Below are 24,263 nucleotides of genomic sequence, written 5' to 3'. Positions count from 1 at the left end.
TACAACTCACGTTTTTTTTTTTTTAACGTGCCACAAAGACAATGCCTAGAGGGAGGACGTCAGCAAAATAAGCTAGGAGCACTTCATCGTTTAAAGCTTCGAAAAGGCCGAGGACACTATCGTCTTGTGCCTCTCTTATCGAATGTTTCGCGAAAGCAAACCGAGTCATTACGCGGCATGATATACGGTGCAGCGAAGTCTTGCTCTTGAACACAAAACGCAGTTGTTCACAGTGCACTAGCCCACACAGCAAAGAATACGCGAGTCGTTCACCAGCACAACATGATAGGCTTTTCAAGACACAAACTGCAATATTGTAACCAAAACAATCCCTTCGACAACACAGCGCGCACATATGCGACGATAGCCCGTGCGATCATTTCGGAACCTCACCTCGCATACGGCAACAAGTTTCAAGTTCGGCACTTTTCACGAAACTCCGAAAGCGTCGCGACCTCTGGGTTGAAAACAAATCGACACCGATTGCGCTCTTTTCGCGTCTTCTATAACCTTCTCAACATCGCCCTTGCACAATGAGAACCGCAAATTTCTGAAGTCTGCTAAACGTCGGCAGTTAGGTCGCTGCAACCTATTAACTATGACCCAAAACCAAATGCTACGCGATTCTGCTATTGCAGGCCACAAGACCGAGATTGCGTTATGCCTATTCTGCAGAGGTCCATCCCCGAGCAGCCCCGAGTAACGGAACCAAACAGCCGTTCTGTGCAAGATCTTGAGGCACGGACCGGAGACAGCGAGACTGCGGCAGTGCGTTGTATTGAGGTCTAGAGGCTGCTTCGTGGCCACCACGCGCGGACGACCGCCCCGCAACAGCGGTCATCAGGGAGCTATTGTTTGAGGAAAGAGCGAACATCGGGAGGGAAAAAAATAGCCGCACAACAGGGTGGCTCACCCAGCCGTTTGTCGCCGAGGCAAACTTGTACAGGGCTACTTGGCTCGCGTTGTCGACGATCTCGGTGACCGCAGAATCGACTCTCTGCAAGGCAGCCAAGTTCATGCGGTTCGCAGCTGTACTGGAGGACATCACTCCCCTCACATAACTCCCCTACGATACACCACTAAACACGCACCACCACATGCGTACCCTTCTCGCGAGAGCTTTTTCTAAATGCCGTCGGCGATCGTGAGCGAGGCCACTAGGGTGGCGAGGAGGAAGCACGTAAAAAGAAACGCTCTCCTCCATTTGTTTCCATTTTGTGTACATTTTTGTTTGTTTTTCCAAGTGCACGACGTCAATGCTAAAAACAACACAAAATAACAAAAACAAAGTGCGACCATTGTTGCCCGGCCGTATTATGTTTGTAGCCGTCGCCTTATGTTGGCCTCCTAAGTACTCACTCATTCTCTCAACATCATTTTTATAATGTTCATACTTGCTCTTCTTTTGACACTTTATTAGAAACAAATGCTCAAAGCATGGGACACGTAAAGGTCATAGAATTTATTTAAATTTTAGTTGCATGATTTAAAATTAACAACTTAAGTTGAAGAACTTTTTTAGATGATTACTACGTTTGGAGTTCAAGCAAAAAATGAACTAATTAACTTTATTTCAGGTTGTTATCCTGTTATGCTACAGGTTTCTATTCTCTGCAGACAAGGGCTTGCTGCTAGTCTGCTAGTGCGGCAACGGGATCTCACTCGACATCGGCAGCACTAAATTCAGACATGGCAGAACTGTTGCTCGATCCCGACATTAGGATATGGGTTTTCCTGCCCATTGTAGTAATTACTTTTCTTATTGGTATAGTAAGGCACTACGTGTCCATTCTGATTTCCTCTACCAAGAAAGTGGAGCTGCAACAAGTCCAGGATAGGTGAGGAACGCTCTTGGAAGTCGGTAGATCTTCCGCTGCGCGCGTGTGATTTCGCTGTAGTCTGGTTCTGTGAACTTTTCTCGTCGAGAATCCTTTCTTCTAAATAGTGCTTCTGGAAGGGAACAGAGAACACTGCGTGCTTGCATGCTTGATTATGCATGATTTTCAGGTGAGCTTACGAAGTGGATGCACGACTGCTAAACGATGTGTACGTGAATCGACTTCCGCGGTAGCAGAAACCTAATTTCCTAGACGTTTCTTTATGCCAGCAGGAAAAAAAGAAATGCTTCGAAGAAGGGATGATCAAATTCCGTCCACTGCGAAGCTCCGTGACCAGGTACAGGGAACGTCCACCTCCACCAGATATGTTACGTAGGAAGACGCAGACGAAAAGCTATATAAAAGTACATTTGCAAGGAAATACGCCGCACTTGGCCGAGAGGCAACAGCCCGCGCTAGCCTCCAATCGTCGTCTTCGCACTGCTCGCCTCTTCGTCATGGCAAATACTGTTCCGTAGCAATATACTGAACTTCAATGTTTCCCAGCAGCGAATGTATCTTGTTTCTAGTCGCATGAAGACAGAGCACGATCGGGAGTTCGGCCGCGAAATTCGCCATATTCCATAAAGAATTCCGTACTCAAAATGTGCAGGCCGAGAGAGAAAAATAAATAGCATCGCGGCGAAAAAAAAAAGAAAAATAGAATAACTACGGTGAGGCATGTTACCGCGGTTCAGCATCATTTCCCATACATTCCTGTACCAACAATTTGGCAAGCGTAAACAGAAATGTGTATTTTGTGGTTTTCGTCTACCACAAAAGTATCCAAACGCATGCTGAATGGAACTGTGGTTATGTGGGGTAGCATAGAAGAGCTTCAACTCCAAATGGATACCCAAAAGTCTTGTACTTCTCAGCTGTATTAATTTCAAGCTACTTTTGCTTGTGCCTCAGGACCTCTTTCTAAAAAGCAGCACAGAACCAGCAATTTTATTCTTTTTCTCTCACTATTTGAAACAAATGAAATGAGTTCATGACTTCTTGTTGACCTTTTCTCCAATTTAATATTTCACTACAGCGGTAAAACAGTGTGCATTATACACATTTTATTTTTTATTTTCAGTCAAGCACTTATCCGCAGCAGATTCCTTCGCGAAAATGGGAAGTACATTCCAAAGCAGGTATGGTTATTCTGCAGTACCTTACTTTCTCCTCTTACTTTCTGTACTGCACTTAGGGTGTATGTCGTAGCTGTCCAAGATTTCCTCAAGTGTATATTTTTGAAAAATGCTTACCCAAGGTGTCCATCTTAGCTCCTTGAATTTTTTTTTAAAAGATGTGAAGGAGAACTCTAAAGTATCAGTAGACTGCCAGATTACTCATTCAGGACTATTTCCTTGTTACTTTTATGGAAAGGAAATTTAAGAGGCGAGATGAAGAAGGCCAAACTTCCATTTTTTAATTTTGCATCCCAGGTGTGTTGTGCTATCATGCCAAGTATGAGCTATAATGCATGAGCACATGGTAAAGTGTGTTCCTAGGTTGGATAGTAGCACTGATCGGAGAAGGTTCTGCTATTCCCATTTTGAATGTTGCCCCTTAATGCCTGCTCTGTCCCCCAGTTTACTGCACAAAGTATTGGTCTCACAAGAATGGTAAGGACAGATTATGGGCATGTTCATGCGATCTATGCATCATTCATTGTTCTACGCACTTCAACCTGTGAAATATTGTAGATAAAGAGATGACAAGTTTGCAATGACATTTATATTGCATATATTTTGAATGCACACAGGAAAGGAGAAAGGGCAAATGTAGGCATTGAACGAATAATGCAGAAACCTGTGTGATGATGCATCGAGGGTTGATAAATCAAGCATGAAATTTTTGACTGACAGCAGTTTTCATTTTCACATGCGTATCAGCAATCTTCAAGATATAGTAAAAGCAGCGGAAGAATTCTATACTGACCAGTACAGTACCCAGAGCAGCCATGGTACCTCCATTCGAAGCCGTAATGAACAGGTTACTAGTGAGGTTACTATAACTAGTGATGAAGTTAGAAGGGCCTTGCAAGACACGAAATGGGGAAAAGCAGCAAGAAAAGATACAATAACAGTTGATTTAATCAAAGATGGCGGAGACATGATACTTGAAAAACTGGTGTTCCTTTATAGAAAGTGTCTATCGACTTCAAGGGTCCCATAGAACTGGAAGAATGCCAACATTATACTTATCCATGAAAAGGGAGATGTTAGAGAATTGAAATATTATTGGCCCGTAAGCTTACTTCCAGTATTATATAAATATTCACCAACATAATCTCCAATAGAATAAGGGCAACACTGGACTTCAGTCAACGAAGGGAACAGGCTGCCTTCAGGAAGAGATACTCTGCAATGGGTCACGTCCATGTCATCAGTCGGATAATCGAGAAATCCACAGAGCACAATCAGCCTATCGATATGGCTTCCGTAGATTACGAAAAGGCATTTGGTTCAGCAGAGATACCATTAGTGATATAAGCATTACGTAAACAAGGAATGCAAGATGCTTACATAAATATCTTGGAAAATATCTACAGAGATTCCACAGCTACCTTAACTCTACACAAGAAAAGTGGGAAGATACCTTTAAAGAAAGGGGTCAGACAAGGAGACACAATCTCTCCAATGCTATTCACTGCGTGCTTGGAAGTATTCAAGTTATTAAACTGGGAAGGCTTAGGAGTGAGGATTAAAGGCGAATGTCTCAGCAGCCTTGGATTTGCAGATGACATTGTCCTGTTCAGCAACACTGGGGATGAGTTACAACTAGTGATTGAGGACCTTAACAGAGAGTATAAGAGTGGGGTTGAAGATTATTATGCAGAAGACAAATATAATGCTCAATAGCCAGGTAGGGAACAAGAGTTCAGGATCACCAGTAAGCCTCTAGAGTCTGCGAAGGAGTACGTTTACATAGGTCAATTACAGGGGCCCTGATCATAAGGAGTAAATTTACAAAAGAAAAATGTGTTGGAGCGCATACGGCAGACATTGTGAGATCCCAACTGGAAGCTTTACATTATCATTAAAAAAAAAAGGTGTGCAATCAATGCATTCTACCGGTGCTGACATATGGGGCAGAAACTTGGAGACTGACAAAGAAGCTCGAAAACAAGTTAAGGACCATGCAAAAAGCGATGGAACGAAGAATGTTAGGCGTAACATTATGAGACAGGAAGAAAGCGCTGTGGATCAGAGAACAAATGGGGATAGCCTATATTCTAATTGACATTAAGAGAAAAAAAATGGAGCTGGGCAGGTCATGTAGTGCGCAGGTTAGATCCGTTGGACCATTACGGTTACAGAATGGGTGCCAAGAGAAGGGAAGCGCAGTGCAAGACAGCTGGAGACTAGGTGGGGTGATGAAATTAAGAAATTCGCCGGCGCTAGTTGAAATCTGTTGGCGTAGGACAGGGATAATTAGAGATCGCAGGGAGACGTCTTCGTCCTGCAGTGGACATAAAATAGGCTGATGTTGATGATAAATGATACCTAGTTCACATAAAAGGTGGGCACTGTTCTGTTCAGGATTGTTTCGTTTTGCAAAAATTTCATCCTTCAGCCTGGGAGAGAGAGTAAAAGCAGGCATGAAGAAGCAATGTTTGAAACAACAGCAGAACCCTCTCCCTTTAAGTTTGGAACATGGTGTGAATCGCTGCCACTATCCAACCTAGGAGAGTGCTTTGCCATGACGTGCTTGCACGTTGTAGCTCATGCTGAGCATATTATTTGGCTCTGTGATAACATTGAGGATTTCATGGTATGTATGTTTGTTTAGGATCACTTTGTGCAGGAAAAGGCAACACAAGTTACCGAAGACTGCATATTTGAGTTTTTTAGCATCCCTATTACAGATTGGGCAACTCCATCGATGATGGTAGCAGTGGCTGTTTTGAAGGATTCTCTGAGATATATAGATATATATAGAGAAAGTGTTAAACCCGCTATTTAAGTCTTGCCGATTTAATGTGGCCTAGGGCCTTTTTAAGTATCTGTTGTTGCTGTTTCATAGGAGCGTATGTGTAGCGATTTTTGAGACAGAATTGAATACCAATTGAATAGCGCCAGAAGTGAATTGAATTGAATATCGAATAGATTTCAAATACTGAAGAGCCGTTATTATAATTAATATAAAACAATATTCACATCCCAGTATTCTTAAAGTTAGCAAGTTTCTGTCATTACATAGTATGTTATCAAGCGTTGTTTCGAGCTTTCTTCCTGTAACATCAGGTGTGCTCCAGGGCAATGTTCTGGAGCCATTGTTCTTACTTTATATAAATGGCATTGTTAACGTAGTACTACCAGGAATTCAAATTAGACTGTTCACGGATGATTGTGTGCTTTTTCATCAAGTTACTTGTACTAATGATCAACAGAACTTTAATTTAACTCTTAATAACATATTAGACTGGTGTGATGGACATGGTGCAGCTCTAAACACACAAAAATAAGTTTATCCTTGGTGTCTTTGTTTGTTGGCTTCTTATGCTATGATTAATAAATATCGGGCTCCTCGGTTAAACCCCTTCTTCCCGTTGTTTATCTTTGTGTAACTTGTACAAAAACACCTCTTGATTTCACGTATACCCTTGGCTCAACATCACTACAACAGGTAGCCAACTACAAATATCTCAGCATAACAATAACTAATGACTTTTCTTGGAACCCGCACATAGACTACATATGTTCTGCCGCCTTCCGTAAGTTGTGTTTTCTAAAACTTAAGCTTAGAAATTCTCCTTCTAACATTAAACTACTCAGTTACTTTACATAAATGATAAATCGCACCTGTCATCATGAAAAAAAAATGTTTTACTTTCTCATGTTAACCCCACCCCTTATGTAAAACCCCCTGCAGGGGGTCTTTAAGGAAATAAAAATGAAATGAAATGAAAAAAAAAAACCCTTCACTAAAGCTAAAATAAAAAAAGAACTTGAAGCTGTACAAAGAAAGGCTGTTAGGTTTGTTTGTTCTAAATTTAAGATTACAAACACCATCTTAACTCATGGCTGCTAACAACATTGAAAAACTTGAACTATGACGAAAAAAGAACTCCCTCAACTTTCTTTACCTACTTTTTAATGATAAGTTAGCCCTTGACCTGCATGCATATTATCTCCTCTGTCCACTGAACATACACAACATCATAAGCCCATTCTTTAACCCCATATTTTGCTAAAACTAATGCTTTTCATTTTTCCCGTGTACTGTATTAGAATGGAACCATCTAACTGATCTTAGCCAACTTTCTGTGCCCTAGAGCCTTGATACGTACTGTTAATTCGGGTTATGTTTCTATTTTGTGTTATAATTTCTCTTGGTACGTACTGTTTATGGGTAGTGTCCACTGTTAATTGGTGGTGTTTCCATTTTGTGTAATGTTTTCTTATGTTATCTTTTATGTTCGAGTTTTTATCTTGCCTCTTGTACCTGTGCTGCTTGGACCGATTCTTGGTATGCGGTATGAAATTAATAAATAAAAATAAAAGCACAAATGGAACATTAGGAACAAACAAGTAGTTTATTTGCATGCAGAGGGCTCTTCAGATTGTGGGAATGATTACTGTGCAGCCTTTAAAGTATGGCTACCTAAGTGACGTAGCCTGCTCCACTATGCAAGTTCTTATGTTCTACGTCTATACTATGTCTGTGGAAGTTGAAATTTACCATACTTCCAATTTTACGTTTATTCGGGCGCAGTTGACTTGTCAAAATATTCTAAAAGCATTAGAAAAATATTTGCATTTATGAATACAATCAAAACCTGCGATAACGAAGCCCTGCGACAACGAAATATTTTTATATTCCTGGTGAATGCCTATAGGATTCAATGCATTTTGTATCTCTCGGCAACGAAATGTTGCTGGACTGCAATCGCACATCAACAAATTTTTCCGCAATGTAACCCCACATATTACCTACTCGCGCAAGGCTAGCAGGCTCCAAAATGTGGTAAAATGCGATTGTTTTGCGCTAAAATTACACAGAATGCCTGCACATTATACTTGCGTGGGTGCCGCCATTTTTGTTTACAAAAACAGCCAAGCGCCGGGAGCGATTGCGTGTGCCAGAAACACGTCATGGCCATCATCCTGTTTGATGATCGTCTGTTCGAAGCGGCATGCATGTTGCTACCGACATGCTACTGACGACGGTTCTTGCACACCTAATGCAGTGCTTAATGTGTGCCTCGGTGAGCAAAATGCAGCAAAAACAAGGAAATCCACATCCCACAGACATAAAATTGTTTATGGCGCTTGAGATGGCAGTCGCAACATGGAGTGCCATGCATCAGGCATCCCTTTCTTCAAGAATGCCGGTTTCAGTGCCACCTGACAGACATTGCGTGCAGATTTGACACCGGACATAGATTTGCGCGAAGGGGCCGTAATTTTGATCGATTTCCTTCGGATATACAAGATACGATCACTTTTGCACTCGGCACCGGATGCGCTGGCGTCTATGGGTGACAGCGTGCACTGGAGAAATGCTGCTGCTTGTGTGGAGCGCTGTTGCTCTGCGTTCGGTGACGAGTTAAGCAAAATCTCGCAAAAGTGATTGTCTCTCTGAAAGCAGTTGACCGAGAATACTGCTCCACGGCAGTGCCGTTCTATATCATCGAGCAAAGTTTGCCAAAGTAGGCTAATGGAATTTCGACAGTAAAGTTTCATTCTGCGACGCATTACCTATCTGTGCTGTCTCATTTCGCAACAACGAAATTCTTGTGAAAGCCAATTTTTTTGTGTTCTTCGGTGATTTCATTATTGCGAGGTTCAAATTTAGCGACTATTCAATTTGAAGACCAAATTGAACAGAACACTATTCGATTCATATTTGAAAATTTCAAATATTCGCACACCCCTACTGTTTCACTATTTCACTTTATCCTGTGCAAAAGCCGTACATCAACATTATTAGCATTATTTCTTTTTTTTTTCATGCATGGCACTCGGTGTGACATTTCTCTTTTGTCTCCTTGTCCAGAGTTTCCTAATGCGCAAGAACTTCTTCAACAATGAGGAGACCGGCTACTTCAAGACGCAGAAGCGGACGCCTGTCATGCAGAACCCGATGACTGATCCTTCAGTGATGACCGACATGCTGAAGGGAAACCTGACCAATGTCCTGCCCATGATTGTCATTGGTGGCTGGATCAACTGGACCTTCTCAGGATTTGTCACCAGTATGTCTCCTGCCTGGTAGTTGCTGATCACGTAGTTACTAATTGCACATTAGTTCATCAGGACAGCAGCATTCTCCAGAAAACGAGTTGATGAGAAGGTGCAATCGCCTTATGAGGGCAATAGCCAACGTGCTTCCTCTGAAAAAATCTAACGTTCAGATTCCAAGTAGCTTAAGCAGAGAGGCTGAGGTTGATCAACCAGTCATCAAGCAAGCGATCAGTCAATGAGTTTGATCAGAAATAAACTGGATCGTCAGCTTGGCTAAAACTCACGATTGCAACTTTACTGGGCCCAGGTGACAGTGACAGACATCTATGGCAGTGTGTAGAATTACAGCAGAACATGCTTTCTTGCAACAGCAGTAATAAGCAAGCAAACAAAATATTGATATATGTATTGCAGTAGTAAAATTCACTTATTATTTTAAGTGACCACATAAGTATCACTCACTGTACAATGAAAGATGTTTTGAGACGTCATTACAGTAGTTGCACATAGCGTCAGTATCACATATGTAACCAGAAGTTGAACAATTTTAGTAGCAAGAGAGCAAAAATATGTAAAGCCAGTGGTAATTTCATGTGTGTTAAATGTAACAGGAACATTGTAAGCTAAGAATATGTGTAAGCCAAATGTGTAGAACAGTAGCTTGACTTTTGGGTGACTTCACCTTCAGGTGGCCAGTGTTGTGGATGCTACAGCCAAGATTTAGAAGTCCGACTTGGTCAAGATTATGTTGGCTTAGCTGTGAATATGATTGAATCAACGAACACTTTACCTAACATGTAGATGAATGTAAGAACAGCCTCAGGGTGTCTACCAAGCTGATATTTCCAAATTCCCTGAGTTTTCCAGGTTTTCCCTGAGTGCCTTTGTGAAATTCCTCGAGTAACACAGAACCATGTTTTATGTCAAGACGGACTGACACATGTCACCCGATGTTGTCACTCTCTAGTAAGCACGTTAAAAAATAAGACGACTTAATCCAGTTTGAATAGTGAGGAGTAGTGTTTACTTTATTCAAAAAGAAAAACAGAAGGGAGGCGTTAGTAAAATGCACAGTAAATAAAATATCTTCAAGAAAAATGGTAAAGCCCATTGCAAATTGAGTCAAACATTCTCAAATACGAATAACAAAAGATGCATACAGGAGCCAAAAAAATAAAGTGATAGCAAGCTCATTGGTATGAGGCCTGAACTTTGTCACAAGTGAGATTCTCACTCACCAGCTGGAAAGTAAACCACAACTGTCCTGACCTACACTCAGCCCATGCACAACGCCTCAGTGTTGTGTTTCACTGCTTTAAAGAGTTTATCTTTGTTCAGATAAAGGACACCTGCACCTCAGCATCAGCGAACACATAGTTTTTTGAGCTCAATCACCTTCCTTTCCCACTCATTCTCAATGTGTCGGTCCTTTCTGTTCTCGTCCTTCTTCCTCCGCGTGTTCGCTCCATGGACCATTTGAAGCATCCTCTTTGTCAGTTGTACTGTCAACGTCTGATTTTTCGGACTCCCTAGGGGCCGCGAAAACTTCCGAAAAATCGGGCAGTCCGAAAAAATAAATGTATGTCTTTTACTGCCCTTAAGGGCTCAAATCGCCACAGGCACGTCCGAAAAGCTCTGAAGGCCTCTGAAGAACTTGCTAGGCATATCGGTGCTCGTACTGTGAAAGGAGACGGCGGGTGCGCGCGTGTATAATTAAGGAATACATACTGTGACCCGCAACAATCGCTCCTTCCCACGCTTAAACTTCACCGCAATACTTCGCGTATGCTTCACCGCGTAGCATTGCCGCAGTGAGGCGAAGCTGATTTTCGGGAACCGGCTTTGTTTAACACGCCGTGCTTGCCGAGCTTCGAAGTCAATCCCGAGGATTAACAAAGGCAGAGTCGACGCCATTGCTGATAGCGGCGATTTATTTCAATGAAAAACAAGGCACCGAATGGCAAGGAGCTTTAGAGCGAACGTCGAAGCAGCTCGGCGTAGCGTTGCCGCGGTGGCTACGGCTGCCAGCGGATCCATCCGCGTGCGAGGTAATCAAAATGGCGGCGCTGGTGGTTTTGATTAATGCCGTTTCGGACCTGCGGTCACGGCAAAAAGTCCGGATAATAGGACGGCGAAGGGCTCTTGCATCCGAAATTTCAGACGTTTTATACATCTACACTATGGGGTAAGTGGTGGTGCTGTGAAGCCGTCCGCATTATCGGGCATTTGCCAAAAATCGGGTGTCTGGAAAATCGGTCGTTGACTGGAAACTCCTCCAGCCGATGACACGGTGTCAAAGATGATTCGTTATGACTCCTCTCTGTTACTCGAGCCAGCATTAGCGAGAGTTTCGTTCCCTTTTAATAAAATTACAGCTAATTTTCCCTGATATAAGCACAAATTCCATGAGTTTTCCCCGAGTATTTCTAGACAATGCAAAATCCCTGAGAATTCTCGGTTTTCCCAGTTGGTAGACACCCTGAGCTTAAGTGAAGCACAAAAAGATGCCCTTACATCGTCAGCTTCTTACATTGTATATTTTGCCTTCACTTTGAAAGTGAACTGTCCGAAATCACTTGGCAGATTGTAAAATATGTCGTTTAGCAGTGGTCAAGCTTTCAATTTGTGTGCCTGAATAGATGTAATCGCCGAGTTTCTTGATGTGTTTGGTCTTCTCAGATAACTCATGCCTAGCGTTTCATTTTCCAGGTGAGATGAAGCATGCTGATTTCTAGTCCAATGAATATGCACATATATATAAGAATCCAGCTTTCATTAAATGAAGCACCATGTCTGTCCAGAAGCTGAAAAGTGATATCTCGCAAAACTGTTACAACCAGCTGAAAATCTGCCAAAATGTGTGGATTTACTGAGTGTTTGTGGCACTTTAATTGCAGCAAAGGTTCCATTCCCACTGACCCTGCGCTTCAAGCCCATGTTGCAGCGTGGTATTGAGCTCATGTCACTGGATGCGTCCTGGTGAGCTCTTTTTCTTTGTGCAGTGATAAGTCTATGGAGAGCACAGCTTGAAACTAATTGGATTGGCTTTTCCACTAATCTAGCACTTATAGCTCAAGCAGATTATCTTAAAAAAGTGTTTGATGAAGGTAAATTTGCAGCATGTATATTTATTGACCTATCTAAAGCCTTCGACACTAATAATCACACAATTCTTTTTGTTAAACTTGAAGCCATCGGAATAACTGGTCCATCACTACTTCTAATCTGTAGTTACCTACAGGATAGAAAACGAGTCATTCACATTTCTGGATACTACTCTAAAGAAGTTAGTACCAACATAGGTGTACTGCAGGAAAAATATTAGGTCCCCTACTTTTCCTAATTCATATTAATGATCTGTTTAGTTCCCTCTCCTCATCGAAGTGCATTCTGTATGCTGACGACACTACTATATTTACTTCTAACAATTGTGTAACAACACTAACAAGTAAGCTTAACAAAGATCTTGTGAAAAGCTCCACGTGGTGCTAACATAATAAGCTGCAGATTAACCATAATAAGACCAATTTTGTTAATAAACTTATTTAACTATGGGGTTTTACGTGCCAAAACCACTTTCTCATTATGAGGCATGCTGTAGTGGAGGACTCCGGAAATTTCGACCACCTGGGGTTCTTTAACGTGCACCTAAATCTAAGTACACGGGTGTTTTCGCATTTCGCCCCCATCGTAATGCGGCTGCTGTGGCCAGGATTAGATCCCGCGACCTCGTGCTCAGCAGCCCAACACCATAGCCACTGAGCAACCACGGCGGGTACCAATTTTGTTGTCTTTAGCTTGTATCAGCAATTATTGCCTGAGCACCTTCACTCCATTTACATCAACAATCACCTTATCACAGCATTTGATTATTGCTCCTATTTAGGTGTGGAATTTGATTGCCACCTTAAATTTTACCTTCACATAGCTAACGTAAAAAAGAAAATCGCATATGGAATACGCATCCTAATTATTGAACAACCATATTTCTTATTTTCTACTCTCATGTCGCTTTATTATGCTTTTGTTCATTCTCATAGTAACTATAACATTGAATCATGGGGAAGCAAAACAGCCACCTAACATCATTGCAAGTCATTCAAAATTGAGCTATTTTCTTAATAACACTTTTATCTCATAGCACTAGCACTAATCAGTTATTACATGCACATAATATTTTGAGTGCGACTGATCTTGTTACATAATAATTTACGTAGCTTACGTAAATATCTTGGAAAGTATCTACAGCGATACCACAGCTACCTTAATTTTCCACAAGAAAAGCAGAAAGATACCTCTAAAGAAAGGGGTCAGACAAGGAGACGCAATCTCTCCAATGCTATTCACTGCTTGCTTGGAAGAAATATTCACGCTATTAAACTGGGAAGGCTTAGGAGCAAGAATCAACGGTGATTATCTCGGCAACCTTCGATTTGCAGATGACATTGTCCTGTTCAGCAACACTGGGGACGAGTTACAACAAATGATTGAGTACCTTAACAGAGAGAGTGTAAGAGTGGGTAATACTTGTTGGGGGGCTAGTTGGTCCATGTTTCCAGAAGGGAGTTGTAACGCCGAAAAAGACAACACACAGCAAGCGAGACGGGACAGGCGCATGTTCGGCGCATGTGCCTGTCCCGTCTCGCATGCCATGTATTGTCTTTTTCGGCGCTACAACCCTCTTCTGGAATATAAGAGTGGGGTTGAAGTTTAATATTCAAGAGACAAATATAATCATCAATATCCGGGCAAGGGAACAACAGTTTAGGATCGCCAGTCAGCCTCTAGAGTCTGTGAAGGAGTATGTTTACCTAGGTCAATTATTCACAGGGGACCCTGATCATGAGAAGGAAATTTACAGAATAAAAATGGGTTGGGGCGCATTCGGTAGGCATTGCCAAATCCTGACTGGGAGCTTACCATTATCATTGAAGAGAAAGGTGTACAATCAATGCATTCTACCGGTGCTGACATATGGGGCAGAAAATGGGGCAGACTGACAAGGAAGCTTGAAAACAAGTTAAGGACCACGTGAAGAGCGATGGAATGAAGAGTGTTAGGCATAACATTAAGAGACAGGAAGAGAGTAGTGTGGATCAGAGAGCAAACAGGGATAGCCGATGTTCCAATCCACATTAAGAGAAAAAAAGTGGAGCTGGGCAGGTCATGTAATGCGTAGGTTAGACAACCGATAGACCATTAGGGCTACAGAATGGATACCAAGGGAGGGAAAGCGCAGTCGAGGACGGCAGAAGACTAGGTGGGGTGATGAAATTAAGAAATTCGCAGGTGCTAGCTGGAATTGGTTGGCACAGGACACAGGTAATTGGAGATCGCAGGGAGAGATCCTTTATCTCCAGTGGACACCAAATAGGCTGACGATGATGACCTTGTTAAATATAACCTTGCCATATTTATTTCTACGGCATTAAACAATAATATTTCAGTACCATTATACCAAAGAAATATCTTAATACAAATAATAATAGATTTGTCGTGAATATGAACTTCAGTTTACCCAGCATTCGAACCAACTATGGCAAGCAGTCATTACATTTTTGAGCTTTATCTTTTTGGAACACATTACCATTTCCGTCAAAATTTCTGAAAGCTCACAGGTTTCATACAGAACTTAAGCACTTTCTTTTAGCTTCCTCCGACTTTCCTTTTTCAGTGTAGCTTTTCTTTTCCATTTCTGAAGAAAGTCTTTTGTAATTTTCTCTATTATTGACTAACCCATAACCTTATTGTTTAATACATTAAATTGCTGTTTTCTATGCCTTGCCTCCTGGAAAGCATTTATCATTGTAAATTTTACATGTCATTGTTGTTTGCATAATTCTTGTCATCATGCACAGAAGGCCCCATTTCAGTTTCTAACTATGGGACCTTCTTCTGTATATACATATGTAATTATCCCCATTTTCGACTGATTCTGATAGCCTTGGAAGGCACTTGCTGATGAATGCAAGTCACTAGTGTCGAACCTGCTTATATTGAACTCACAAAAAAGTGCCTGTGAATTTTATATATGTGGTGTGGAATTGACATAAAATGTGTATTTCATGAAAATGCATTAGAATTGGAAGTCTTTGTTTTCCTCTCTCAAGTGGAACTTGTGCTACCAGGGAAGGTACCGTGTGCTTCTTAGGGGAATTTTCAGATGTCATGAACTTGTGTGTCCATTGGCCAATACATGCAGACCCACGTGCACTGCACTGGTCGATGTAATGTACACAATTATTTTTTCTCTGGGGTTTGTCAGTATAGCAAAGCTGACTGCATGGGAAATATGAGCATGGCACACTCCATAGTGGAATTTCTCATGGCCCCCATGTTGACCTTTTGAATGTGAAACCCCATCGTTTGCTAAGCTTACTGTTTGTTTCCCTGTTGTTGACAGTGTAATGCTATTTTCAGACTACAGTCTGAAAAGTGCACTTTTGTCGTATTCGCTTAATTGTGCATAAGTAATGCTTGCTGCTCATTCAGATTGGCAGTTTCGTGCCTTATTGTATTTTATGACCAGCCAGTCAACCTAAAAGTTAGCTAATTGACATCTGCACAGTCAAGGAGGTAACATAATCAGAAATATCGGCACTGATGCAGTATAAATGCCAAAGGCAAGACGCACCTGTGCAAATCCATTACTTCCAAAGCCTGTGCCAGTTTGGCTGGCCAGCTATTGCTGTAAATGGGGATGCCAGAAGTCCTCTGACTGAGGGGGGGGGGGAAACAACTGAAGTGGTTATGGACCACCATTGCATATAGACCAGATGTAAAAGTAACGGACATCACGTTTGTTGCGAGTGTTGTGTATTTTTCACAGCATACGACTTTTTTGCATTTTCACTTCGGTTTCTTGTGAAATCTCTGCGGCTTTGTGTGCATAGTCAGAACGTAACCTGTGTTCTTGGCAGATTATACTCTCAGATGAAAGCTGTCCTCATCGAACTCTCATTTTGCTGTGCAGGGTCAGCTCAGCATCGTGGTACTTTCTGAATGTCTTTGGGCTACGTAGCATCTACGCCTTGGTGCTTGGAGAAAATAATGGCGAGTTGCTCCACTTATTTATATTATTGCTCGTTCTTTTACATACAGCCTCAGCCTGAGTGGCATAACAGTGTGGTTAAGGCTTATTCTGCTGTTTTCTGTTTTTGCTCTGAGGTGTGTTTGTTATAATAGTTTTTCTTGCAAATGTAAGCATGTAATGAAGGTACGCTTATAATGAGGTTCAAATGTATACCACACTAGAGAGCTGACTGTACTTATAGACTTGTTGCCTGTACTTTGTGTAGCTGCGGACCAGACAAGAGTGATGCAGGACCAGATGTCTGGCGCTGCGCTGGCAATGCCTCCAGACCCCAAGCAGGCCTTCAAGGTGAGCAGAGAGGAAGCCCCCTTTTGCAGACTTTAGTGCGTTGCACTTCCACAGGAACGCTATCTAAACCTGCTGGCATTGGTCTGTTAGCATTAAAGTGCCTGTCAGCTGAGCCTTGAAAATCCCCAGTTGTTTCGTTCATTGTCAAGTTACTTAACAACAAAGAGAAAGTGAAGTTGTGAGCATTGCGTACAAACTGGGACAGGCATAGCATGTGCTTCCAATGAACTCCTTTCATGTGCACGCTCAGCTACCACAGTTTTACCCATAGTAACATGGTATTGTGGGTACCTAGGTAACATGGGTGTTAACATGTGAAACTCACAAGGATGTGAATTGGGCCATCCATTTATGTATGTTAGGCCATCCCAGAGGCAGCAACATGTAACAGCGGAGGTCATGCAATAAGACCAGTTATATATACAAGCTCTGCGAGTTGCATATTTGAATGCACTGGTCTTGGTTCCACAATGTATGTAAATGTTGCACAAATATTTAAATATAGATTGCAGAATTGTCTTGTAAAGACGAACTGTGAACTGTGTTCTCACAATGCTCCCAAGCTTCTCCTAGCCATGCATGAAACTGAGAGAGGGAATCGTTCAGAAAATATCAGATGATTAAATCATTGTTTATTGTGACGTTGGCAATTTGATGCTCAGGTAAAAAGCTGTGTGTGCCATCGTTCTAGTATACCATTATGTAGTAGTGAACGCACGCTCATGTTATCAGAAATGAAGTTCTCAACTTTGAGTTTGGGATGGTTCATGCTGCCTTTCGGTAGGGCACAGATTGTGCGGCAAGGGACACACTAAAGGCACAAACTGAATCACACTAAATTTACAATGCTTTAAAATAATCAGTGCAACAGATTGTTCTTGAGAGGAATGCTGCGTGAGTGAGAAAATTAGCAAATTGAATATAAACATAGGAGAGGAGTGGTGAAAACACTGTGAATCTAGAAGCCGTCACTGCTGATACAATTTGTTAACGGTTAAAAGAAAGGCATACCATATTGCATAACAGCTTCAGGCACTGTGTGCACAGCTGTGTGTGCCAATATAGTGCCTCAAAAGCAATATCATGAATGAAAATCACAGTAAAAAAAATAAAAATGTGTCGCACACATCTTAAAACACTTCTACTTGGACCGAAACGAGAAGAAAGGGGTTAACCGAGCGACCCGATTTTTATTAGTCATATTGTTACGGTGAAGTGAAGGAAGACGTTGAATTGGACTAGAGAAAGACGAAGTCTGGCGGTTGCCTGAACGCCATATCCATCATTTGTAAATATAAGTTATTTTACACTCGTGGGCCTGCTTTCTTCCCGCAACATTTTGGTGGAAGGTGCGGGGTACCACCACGGAACTTCGCAGCGGACGTCATCTACCTGCTGCCACAATGGCAAATCAACCGACACAAGCGACAACGCCTCGGCAGCCCGTGCCCACGGTCATCCTCACTCACCCACGGGACCCGGGAACATTTTGTGGCACGGACAACGTCGACGTCGAGGACTGGCTTACGATGTACGAGCGAGTGTGCGACAACAACAGGTGGGATCCTACAATGATGCTTGCAAACGTAATATTTTATCTGAAGGGAACTGCGAAGCAATGGTATGACACACATGAAGCTGACCTAACGAGCTGGGATGTTTGCAAAGAAAAAATGCGAGACCTGTTCGGCAGACCTGTCGGTCGTCAGCTGGCAGCTAAAAAAGAACTTGCGTGCCGCGCTCAGACGTCCACAGAATCCTATGTCGTGTACATACAGGATGTGCTGGCCCTCTGTCGCAAGGCTGATGACAACATGACCGAGGCAGACAAGATTGGCCATATATTGAAAGGTATTGCAGACGATGCCTTCAATCTCTTGATGTGTAAGGATTGTGCCACTGTGGATGCAATTATTAAGGAGTGCCGGCGCTTCGAACAAGCGAAGGGCCGCCGCGTCACTCAAACTTTCGACCGGTTGCCCAATACCGCCGCGACATCTTCTTGCGAAGACCCGCCGCGGTTCGTTCAGCCCGCAGGACCGGAAGAAATAACGCGCATCGTTCGCCGTGAGCTTGAGGCCATGGCCCCGGCTCCCGTTCGTTCAGACTGTCGGGAAAGCGTACCCGCTATCTCCCTTATACAAGCGGTCGTTCGGGAGGAAATAGCAAGTTTGGACATTCCATCTCTCTGCTCAGTCCGCCATACCAACACCTACCAAATTTCTCCGACCGCTCGCTCCCGGACGCAAAGCTTTCCACCACTCCGTCGCAACCCAGCTGAATGGCGCACAGCGGATGATAAACCCATCTGTTTTAATTGTTCCGGTATTGGACACATCGCCCGTCATTGCCGCAACCACTGGTCGTCGCCTCCTCAGTGGTCGTCTCCGAGTCACTACAGCCAAGTACCCGACAATCGCACTTTCTCGCCCTATACGCCGACTAGGAACATCAACGCCGACAGTGCTCCACCAAGATCCAGCCGATCCCCGTCTCCGCAAGGTCGTAGGTCCCGTTCGCCTCTCGTTCACCGCTCTTCGTCCCCTTCTGCAACCGGTCGCTTCGCTTCGGGAAACTAGGCGGTGCAGCTCCCGGAGGTGAAGCTGCAACTCCGACCCGGCCCACAAATCCTCTATTGACCCTGCCTACATGTGGAAACCTGCTGGACATTGAAGTCGATGGCGTTCCTGTTAGATCTCTCGTTGATACAGGAGCGCAGCTTTCAGTTATGAGCGCTGCTCTCCGCCGCCGGCTCAAAAAGGTTCTGACCCCCGCCGTACCGTGCACCGTGCGAGTCGCCGATGGGAGTACGTCACCTGTCCTTGGAATGTGCACAGCACGTGTGACCATTGGGGGCCATTATACCGTTGTTCTATTTATCGTCCTTGAACACTGCCCACACGACCTAATTCTCGGCCTCGACTTCCTTTCGAAACACTCTGCCCAAATTGACTGCTCCGCAGGTGTTGTACAGTTGGACCTGCCGCTTCCTGCCGACGCAACCACTTGTGCTCCACACCGCTTATGTGCTGCTGAATTTGCAAGGCTGTCTCCACAGGCTGCTACAAATGTCCTGCTGACGCCCTGTCCTCCCGTACCTGATGGCGAGTACGTCCTGTCGCCGCTTACTGACGTGGTTTTGTCGCGTAATATTGCCCTACCGAGCACCTTAATTCGGATCCGCGAAAACTGCGCTCGCGTACCCATCCTCAATTTTGGGTTCTCGTCACATGTTTTGCCACACGGTATCGCCATAGCGCATATCACTCCTTTGGAAGAATTTCAGATTTCTTTTTTGACCTCTGAATCCTTCCTCAGTACGAACGGACCTTTGTCATCCACTCCTTCGTACTCGACGCCTGCGGACGATGTTTCTAAGATGATCGCCCCCGACCTTCCTTCCGAGCAAACAACAGCTCTTCGTCATCTCCTGTCATCCTATCGGGACATCTTTGATTTGGACGACCGTCCACTTGGCCAGACATCTGTTGTCACGCATCGCATCAACACCGGTGACGCCAGCCCCATTCATAGGCGGCCATATCGTGTCTCGGCAACAGAAAGGGCCATCATACAGAAAGAAGTAGACAGGATGATCGACAAGGACATCATTGAACCCTCCAGTAGCCCGTGGGCATCACCGGTTGTCTTAGTAAAGAAAAAAGATAACTCGTGGCGCTTCTGCGTTGACTACCGTCACCTCAACCGGATAACAAAGAAGGATGTTTATCCCTTGCCTCGCATTGATGACGCTCTTGACTGCCTTCACGGATCCCAATACTTTTCATCAATTGACCTCCGCTCCGGCTATTGGCAGATTAGCGTCGATGAGATGGACCGCGAGAAAACCGCCTTTGTCACACCGGACGGTCTGTACCAATTTAAAGTCATGCCCTTTGGATTATGCAATGCGCCAGCTACATTCGAGCGCATGATGGACTCTCTCTTGCGCGGCTTGAAGTGGTCTACATGCCTGTGTTACCTCGACGATGTGATTGTGTTTTCGCCGAACTTTGAGAGCCACCTGCGGCGCCTCACAACCATACTCTCCGTGTTTCGCAGGGCTGGCCTTCAGCTAAACTCCTCCAAGTGCCATTTCGGTCGCCGTGAAATTAACATGCTTGGTCATCTCGTCAACGCCGCCGGAATCCAACCTGATCCATAGAAAGTTCACGCCGTGCGAAATTTTCCTGTACCTTGTTCAACGAACGATGTCCGTAGTTTTCTGGGCTTATGCTCTTATTTTCGGCGATTTGTGAAAAATTTTGCGGACATCGCTCACCCTCTCACTGACCTTCTTAAGAAAGACGCCTCTTTCTCTTGGGGACCGCTACAGGAGAAAGCCTTCTCTACCCTGATTGAGCGGCTTACCACTTCCCCGATTCTCTCCCACTTTGACCCTTCTGCGCCCACTGAAGTACGAACTGACGCGAGTGGTCATGGCATCGGCGCTGTCCTCGCTCAGCGTCAACAGGGCCAAGACCGTGTCATCGCTTACGCTAGCCGCCGCCTTTCCACGCCCGAGCGAAATTACTCCATTACTGAGAGAGAATGTCTCGCGCTCGTATGGGCGGTCGCGAAATTTCGCCCGTACCTTTTCGGTCGGAGCTTCTGCGTTGTCACCGACCATCACGCCCTCTGCTGGCTCTCCTCTTTGAAGGACCCAACTGGACGACTTGCACGTTGGGCATTGCGCCTACAAGAATATACATTTTCTATTATATATAAGTCAGGACGCCTGCATAAAGACGCTGACTGCCTGTCCCGCAATCCCGTGGATCAACCGGACGATACCGATGCAGACTCGGACATCAGTATTCTGTCCCTCTCCGGCTTCCTCCACATTGGCGACGAGCAGCGCAAGGATCCTGTTCTTCGAACACTTATGGAACGCCTAAGCTCCTCGCCCAATCACCCGTCCCTTCGGATGTTCACCTTGCGCGATGGAACTTTATACCGTCGTAGCGTTCGTCCTGACGGCCCGGAGCTCCTCCTAGTCGTCCCCAAGCACCTTCGACTCACCGTGCTCCAGCAACTTCATGACGCTCCTACTGCTGGACATCTGGGCGTCACTCGTACTTACGACCACCTGCGGCGCCGCTTCTTCTGGCCTGGCATTTATCGCTCTGTGCGCCGTTATGTCGCTTCTTGCGACCTGTGTCAGCGCCGGAAGACGCCTGCTATGCCTCCCGCTGGTTTGCTTCAACCCATTGATATACCTACAGAGCCCTTCTTCCGTGTGGGCCTCGACCTCCTTGGTCCGTTTCCAATTTCCATCAAAGGAAACAAATGGATTGCTGTAGCAACCGATTATGCCACTAGATATGCCATCGCACGAGCCCTGCCAACCAGCTGCGCTACAGATGTCGCCGACTTCTTACTAAAAGACGTCATCCTGCACCACGGCGCCCCTCGCCAGTTGCTGACGGATCGCGGCCGCTACTTTCTATCGAAGGTCGTTGATGATCTGCTCCGCTCCTGTTCTACAGAACATCGGATTGCTACCGCGTACCACCCTCAAACGAACGGCCTCACCGAGCGACTCAACCGCACACTCACTGAAATGCTCGCCATGTACGTTTCCAACGATCACCGCGACTGGGACGTCGCTTTACCATACGTCACTTTCGCATACAACTCGTCCCGTCACGACACTGCCGGATTTTCACCATTTTTCCTTTTGTACGGCCGCGACCCCACCTTGCCTTTTGACACGTTGCTACCTTCCGCAGTACAGTCACCCAGCACTGCTTACGCTCGCGATGCTATTGACTTAGCCGCCCAGGCCCGAGATGTCGCCCGTCATCGCCTCACAGTCTCGCAAGCTTCTCAAAAGCGACGCTACGACCTTCGGCACCGAGACCACCATTTTTCACCTGGTTCCCTTGTCCTTCTCTGGACGCCTTCACGTCGTGTCGGCTTGTCGGAAAAATTACTGTCCCGTTTTTCTGGTCCGTACCAGATCTTACGCCAACTGTCCGACGTGACCTACGAGATCGCCCCACTCGGTCAGCCTTCCGTGCCTCCCAACTTAACCAGTGATGTTGTTCACGTCACCAGGCTCAAGCCCTATGTCCCCCCAATAAGTGAGGCTGTTTAACTTGCACCGGGACGGAGCTCCCCCACCGGGAGGGTGATGTTACGGTGAAGTGAAGGAAGACGTTGAATTGGACTAGAGAAAGACGAAGTCTGGCGGTTGCCTGAACGCCATATCCATCATTTGTAAATATAAGTTATTTTACACTCGTGGGCCTGCTTTCTTCCCGCAACAATATCATAAGAGGCCAACAAACACCGACACCAAGGACAACATAGGGGAAACTACTTGTGCTTAATAAATGAAATAAAGAAACGATAAATTAATGAAAATGAAAGTGGATGAAAAAACTTGCCTCAGGTTGGGAACAATGCGAAGATTGTGGGATCATTCCCCACCTTCGGCAAGTTGTTTTTTCATCCACTTTCATTTCCATTAATTTATCGCTTATTTCATTTATTAAGCACAAGTAATTTCCCCTATGTTGTCCTTGGTGTCAGTGTTTGTTGGCTTCTTATGATAGTTCTGGTTGGACCTGTGCTGCAAGTTTAATGTAAAGTGTTTTAGTAATTGATTGCACTGCGTATATACCCAAGCACAGACGAAAACAGAGTAGCGCTCGTCGGTCATCTCTTATGTCCTTGTGCATATCTGAACTGCAATTCACCAATATGTTGTCCCAGCAAGCCCAAACGGCCACACTGCTGCTTTAGTAAAACGAGCTGGTAGGTAGATGGCCGAGTGTTTGCTCACAATGTCAGTATGTTGTGATGTAGCAGGTTCACTTATTTTATTGTTTTTCACAACGCTGTACATCAGGAATATTTTTCAAGTGACTGGATAGGTTTCTTTTTCTCCCAAGTATGCTAGACACGACATTGCTGGTACTCTTTTCCGACATTCCTGTAGTGAGTTCTCGCATCGATTGTTAACCTCACTGAAGAATCAGAAATTTTTAATCCATTCTTTCTTTAGCTCCATGTTTTTCAATATTTTTAAGGTGCAAAAAGGTGTTATTGCAACTAAGTTATCATTGGCCAGAATTAGTGCCTGAAGGGGACAAGCGCCATGACAGAAAAATGCACAACTAGAAACGAGTGATGTGCGAGAGCAGCATTAGTGCACAATGACTGAAAGATGGGCAAAGCTGATGTGGATTCACAGCTATGCCTAGGCAGCGTGACGTAACATGTAAAAAAAAAAAAAGGGCAGGGCACGCACCATTGTGTTTTTCTTTCGTGTGCGCTACATCGTGCTGTCCCAGCACTATACAGCTGTGAGTGACTTTAGCGATTGAATTTTGTTGCATTGGAGTGAGTTTTGCTGCTGCCCAGCTGTTTCACCATCTTTAAAAATTGTCACATGTCCTTTGCCTACAGGCTGAATGGGAAGCCCTTGAGATTTGCGAGCACCAGTGGGCCATGAAAAATGTTGAGGAAGAGCTGCTGGGAAATGTCCCTCCCTCTGAGAAACCAAGCACTAGCAAGAAGTATGAATGAACTGCACGAGGAGCCTCTGCATTCATTCGCCTTTCTAAGTGCCGCACTGAGGAAAACTTTTATGCTGCCAGACTTGCACTCCTGTTGAGATCTTGTTTATAGCTTTTACATTTCTTGTTTTGATGTGTGTGTGTTGTGGTGGAATTATTGTGGGAACACCGTGCTGTGCACAAATAAAAGAACAAATTCTGGAAACTCATTTGCTTTGACATTTTCACAGAAATTGGTTCTGTTTCGCCAGCTAAAAAGCATGGTAGGGTTATCGATGTACAGGAATACCTTTGC

The 24,263-nt window shown here is 44.3% G+C and overlaps 2 protein-coding genes across 4 annotated transcripts in view; one reads left to right on the top strand and one right to left on the bottom strand.

Annotated features, from left to right (window-relative positions):
- DCP1 (decapping protein 1) overlaps nt 1-1,431 on the bottom strand; it is a 29,432-nt gene extending 28,001 nt beyond the window's left edge. The window contains exon 1 of one of the 3 annotated variants that reach the window (XM_070539977.1): nt 914-1,431. In XM_070539977.1, coding sequence (XP_070396078.1) covers nt 914-1,045 — 132 coding nt within the window. In that variant the 5' untranslated portion in view covers nt 1,046-1,431. Of the gene's footprint in view, nt 1-393; nt 712-746; nt 843-913 lie in introns of those variants that run through there. The other 2 variants (XM_070539979.1, XM_070539978.1) reach the window with 2 other exon arrangements.
- Nucleotides 1,432-1,637: 206 nt separating this feature from the next.
- Nucleotides 1,638-24,177, top strand: EMC3 (ER membrane protein complex subunit 3). The gene is made up of 7 exons (XM_070539980.1): nt 1,638-1,838; nt 2,962-3,019; nt 8,874-9,072; nt 11,959-12,040; nt 16,035-16,114; nt 16,360-16,442; nt 23,859-24,177. The coding sequence occupies exons 1-7, from the start codon at nt 1,690-1,692 to the stop codon at nt 23,976-23,978; spliced, it is 771 nt and encodes a 256-aa protein (XP_070396081.1). The 5' UTR covers nt 1,638-1,689; the 3' UTR covers nt 23,979-24,177.
- Nucleotides 24,178-24,263: the final 86 nt, after the last annotated feature.

The sequence above is a fragment of the Dermacentor albipictus genome, chromosome 6 (genome assembly GCF_038994185.2).
Source record: "Dermacentor albipictus isolate Rhodes 1998 colony chromosome 6, USDA_Dalb.pri_finalv2, whole genome shotgun sequence".
Taxonomy (NCBI): domain Eukaryota; kingdom Metazoa; phylum Arthropoda; class Arachnida; order Ixodida; family Ixodidae; genus Dermacentor; species Dermacentor albipictus.
Note: the sequence above shows the minus strand (reverse complement) of the source record. Positions and strands in the feature narration are given on the sequence as shown.

Bases quoted from the DNA above. Each gene is read 5' to 3' on its own strand.
- EMC3 (XM_070539980.1), top strand. From the start codon at position 1,690: ATGGCAGAACTGTTGCTCGATCCCGACATTAGGATATGGGTTTTCCTG. The intron at 3,020-8,873 runs GTATGGTTATTC...CTCCTTGTCCAG, and splicing joins GGAAGTACATTCCAAAGCAG to AGTTTCCTAATGCGCAAGAA. The intron at 16,443-23,858 runs GTGAGCAGAGAG...CTTTGCCTACAG, and splicing joins ACCCCAAGCAGGCCTTCAAG to GCTGAATGGGAAGCCCTTGA.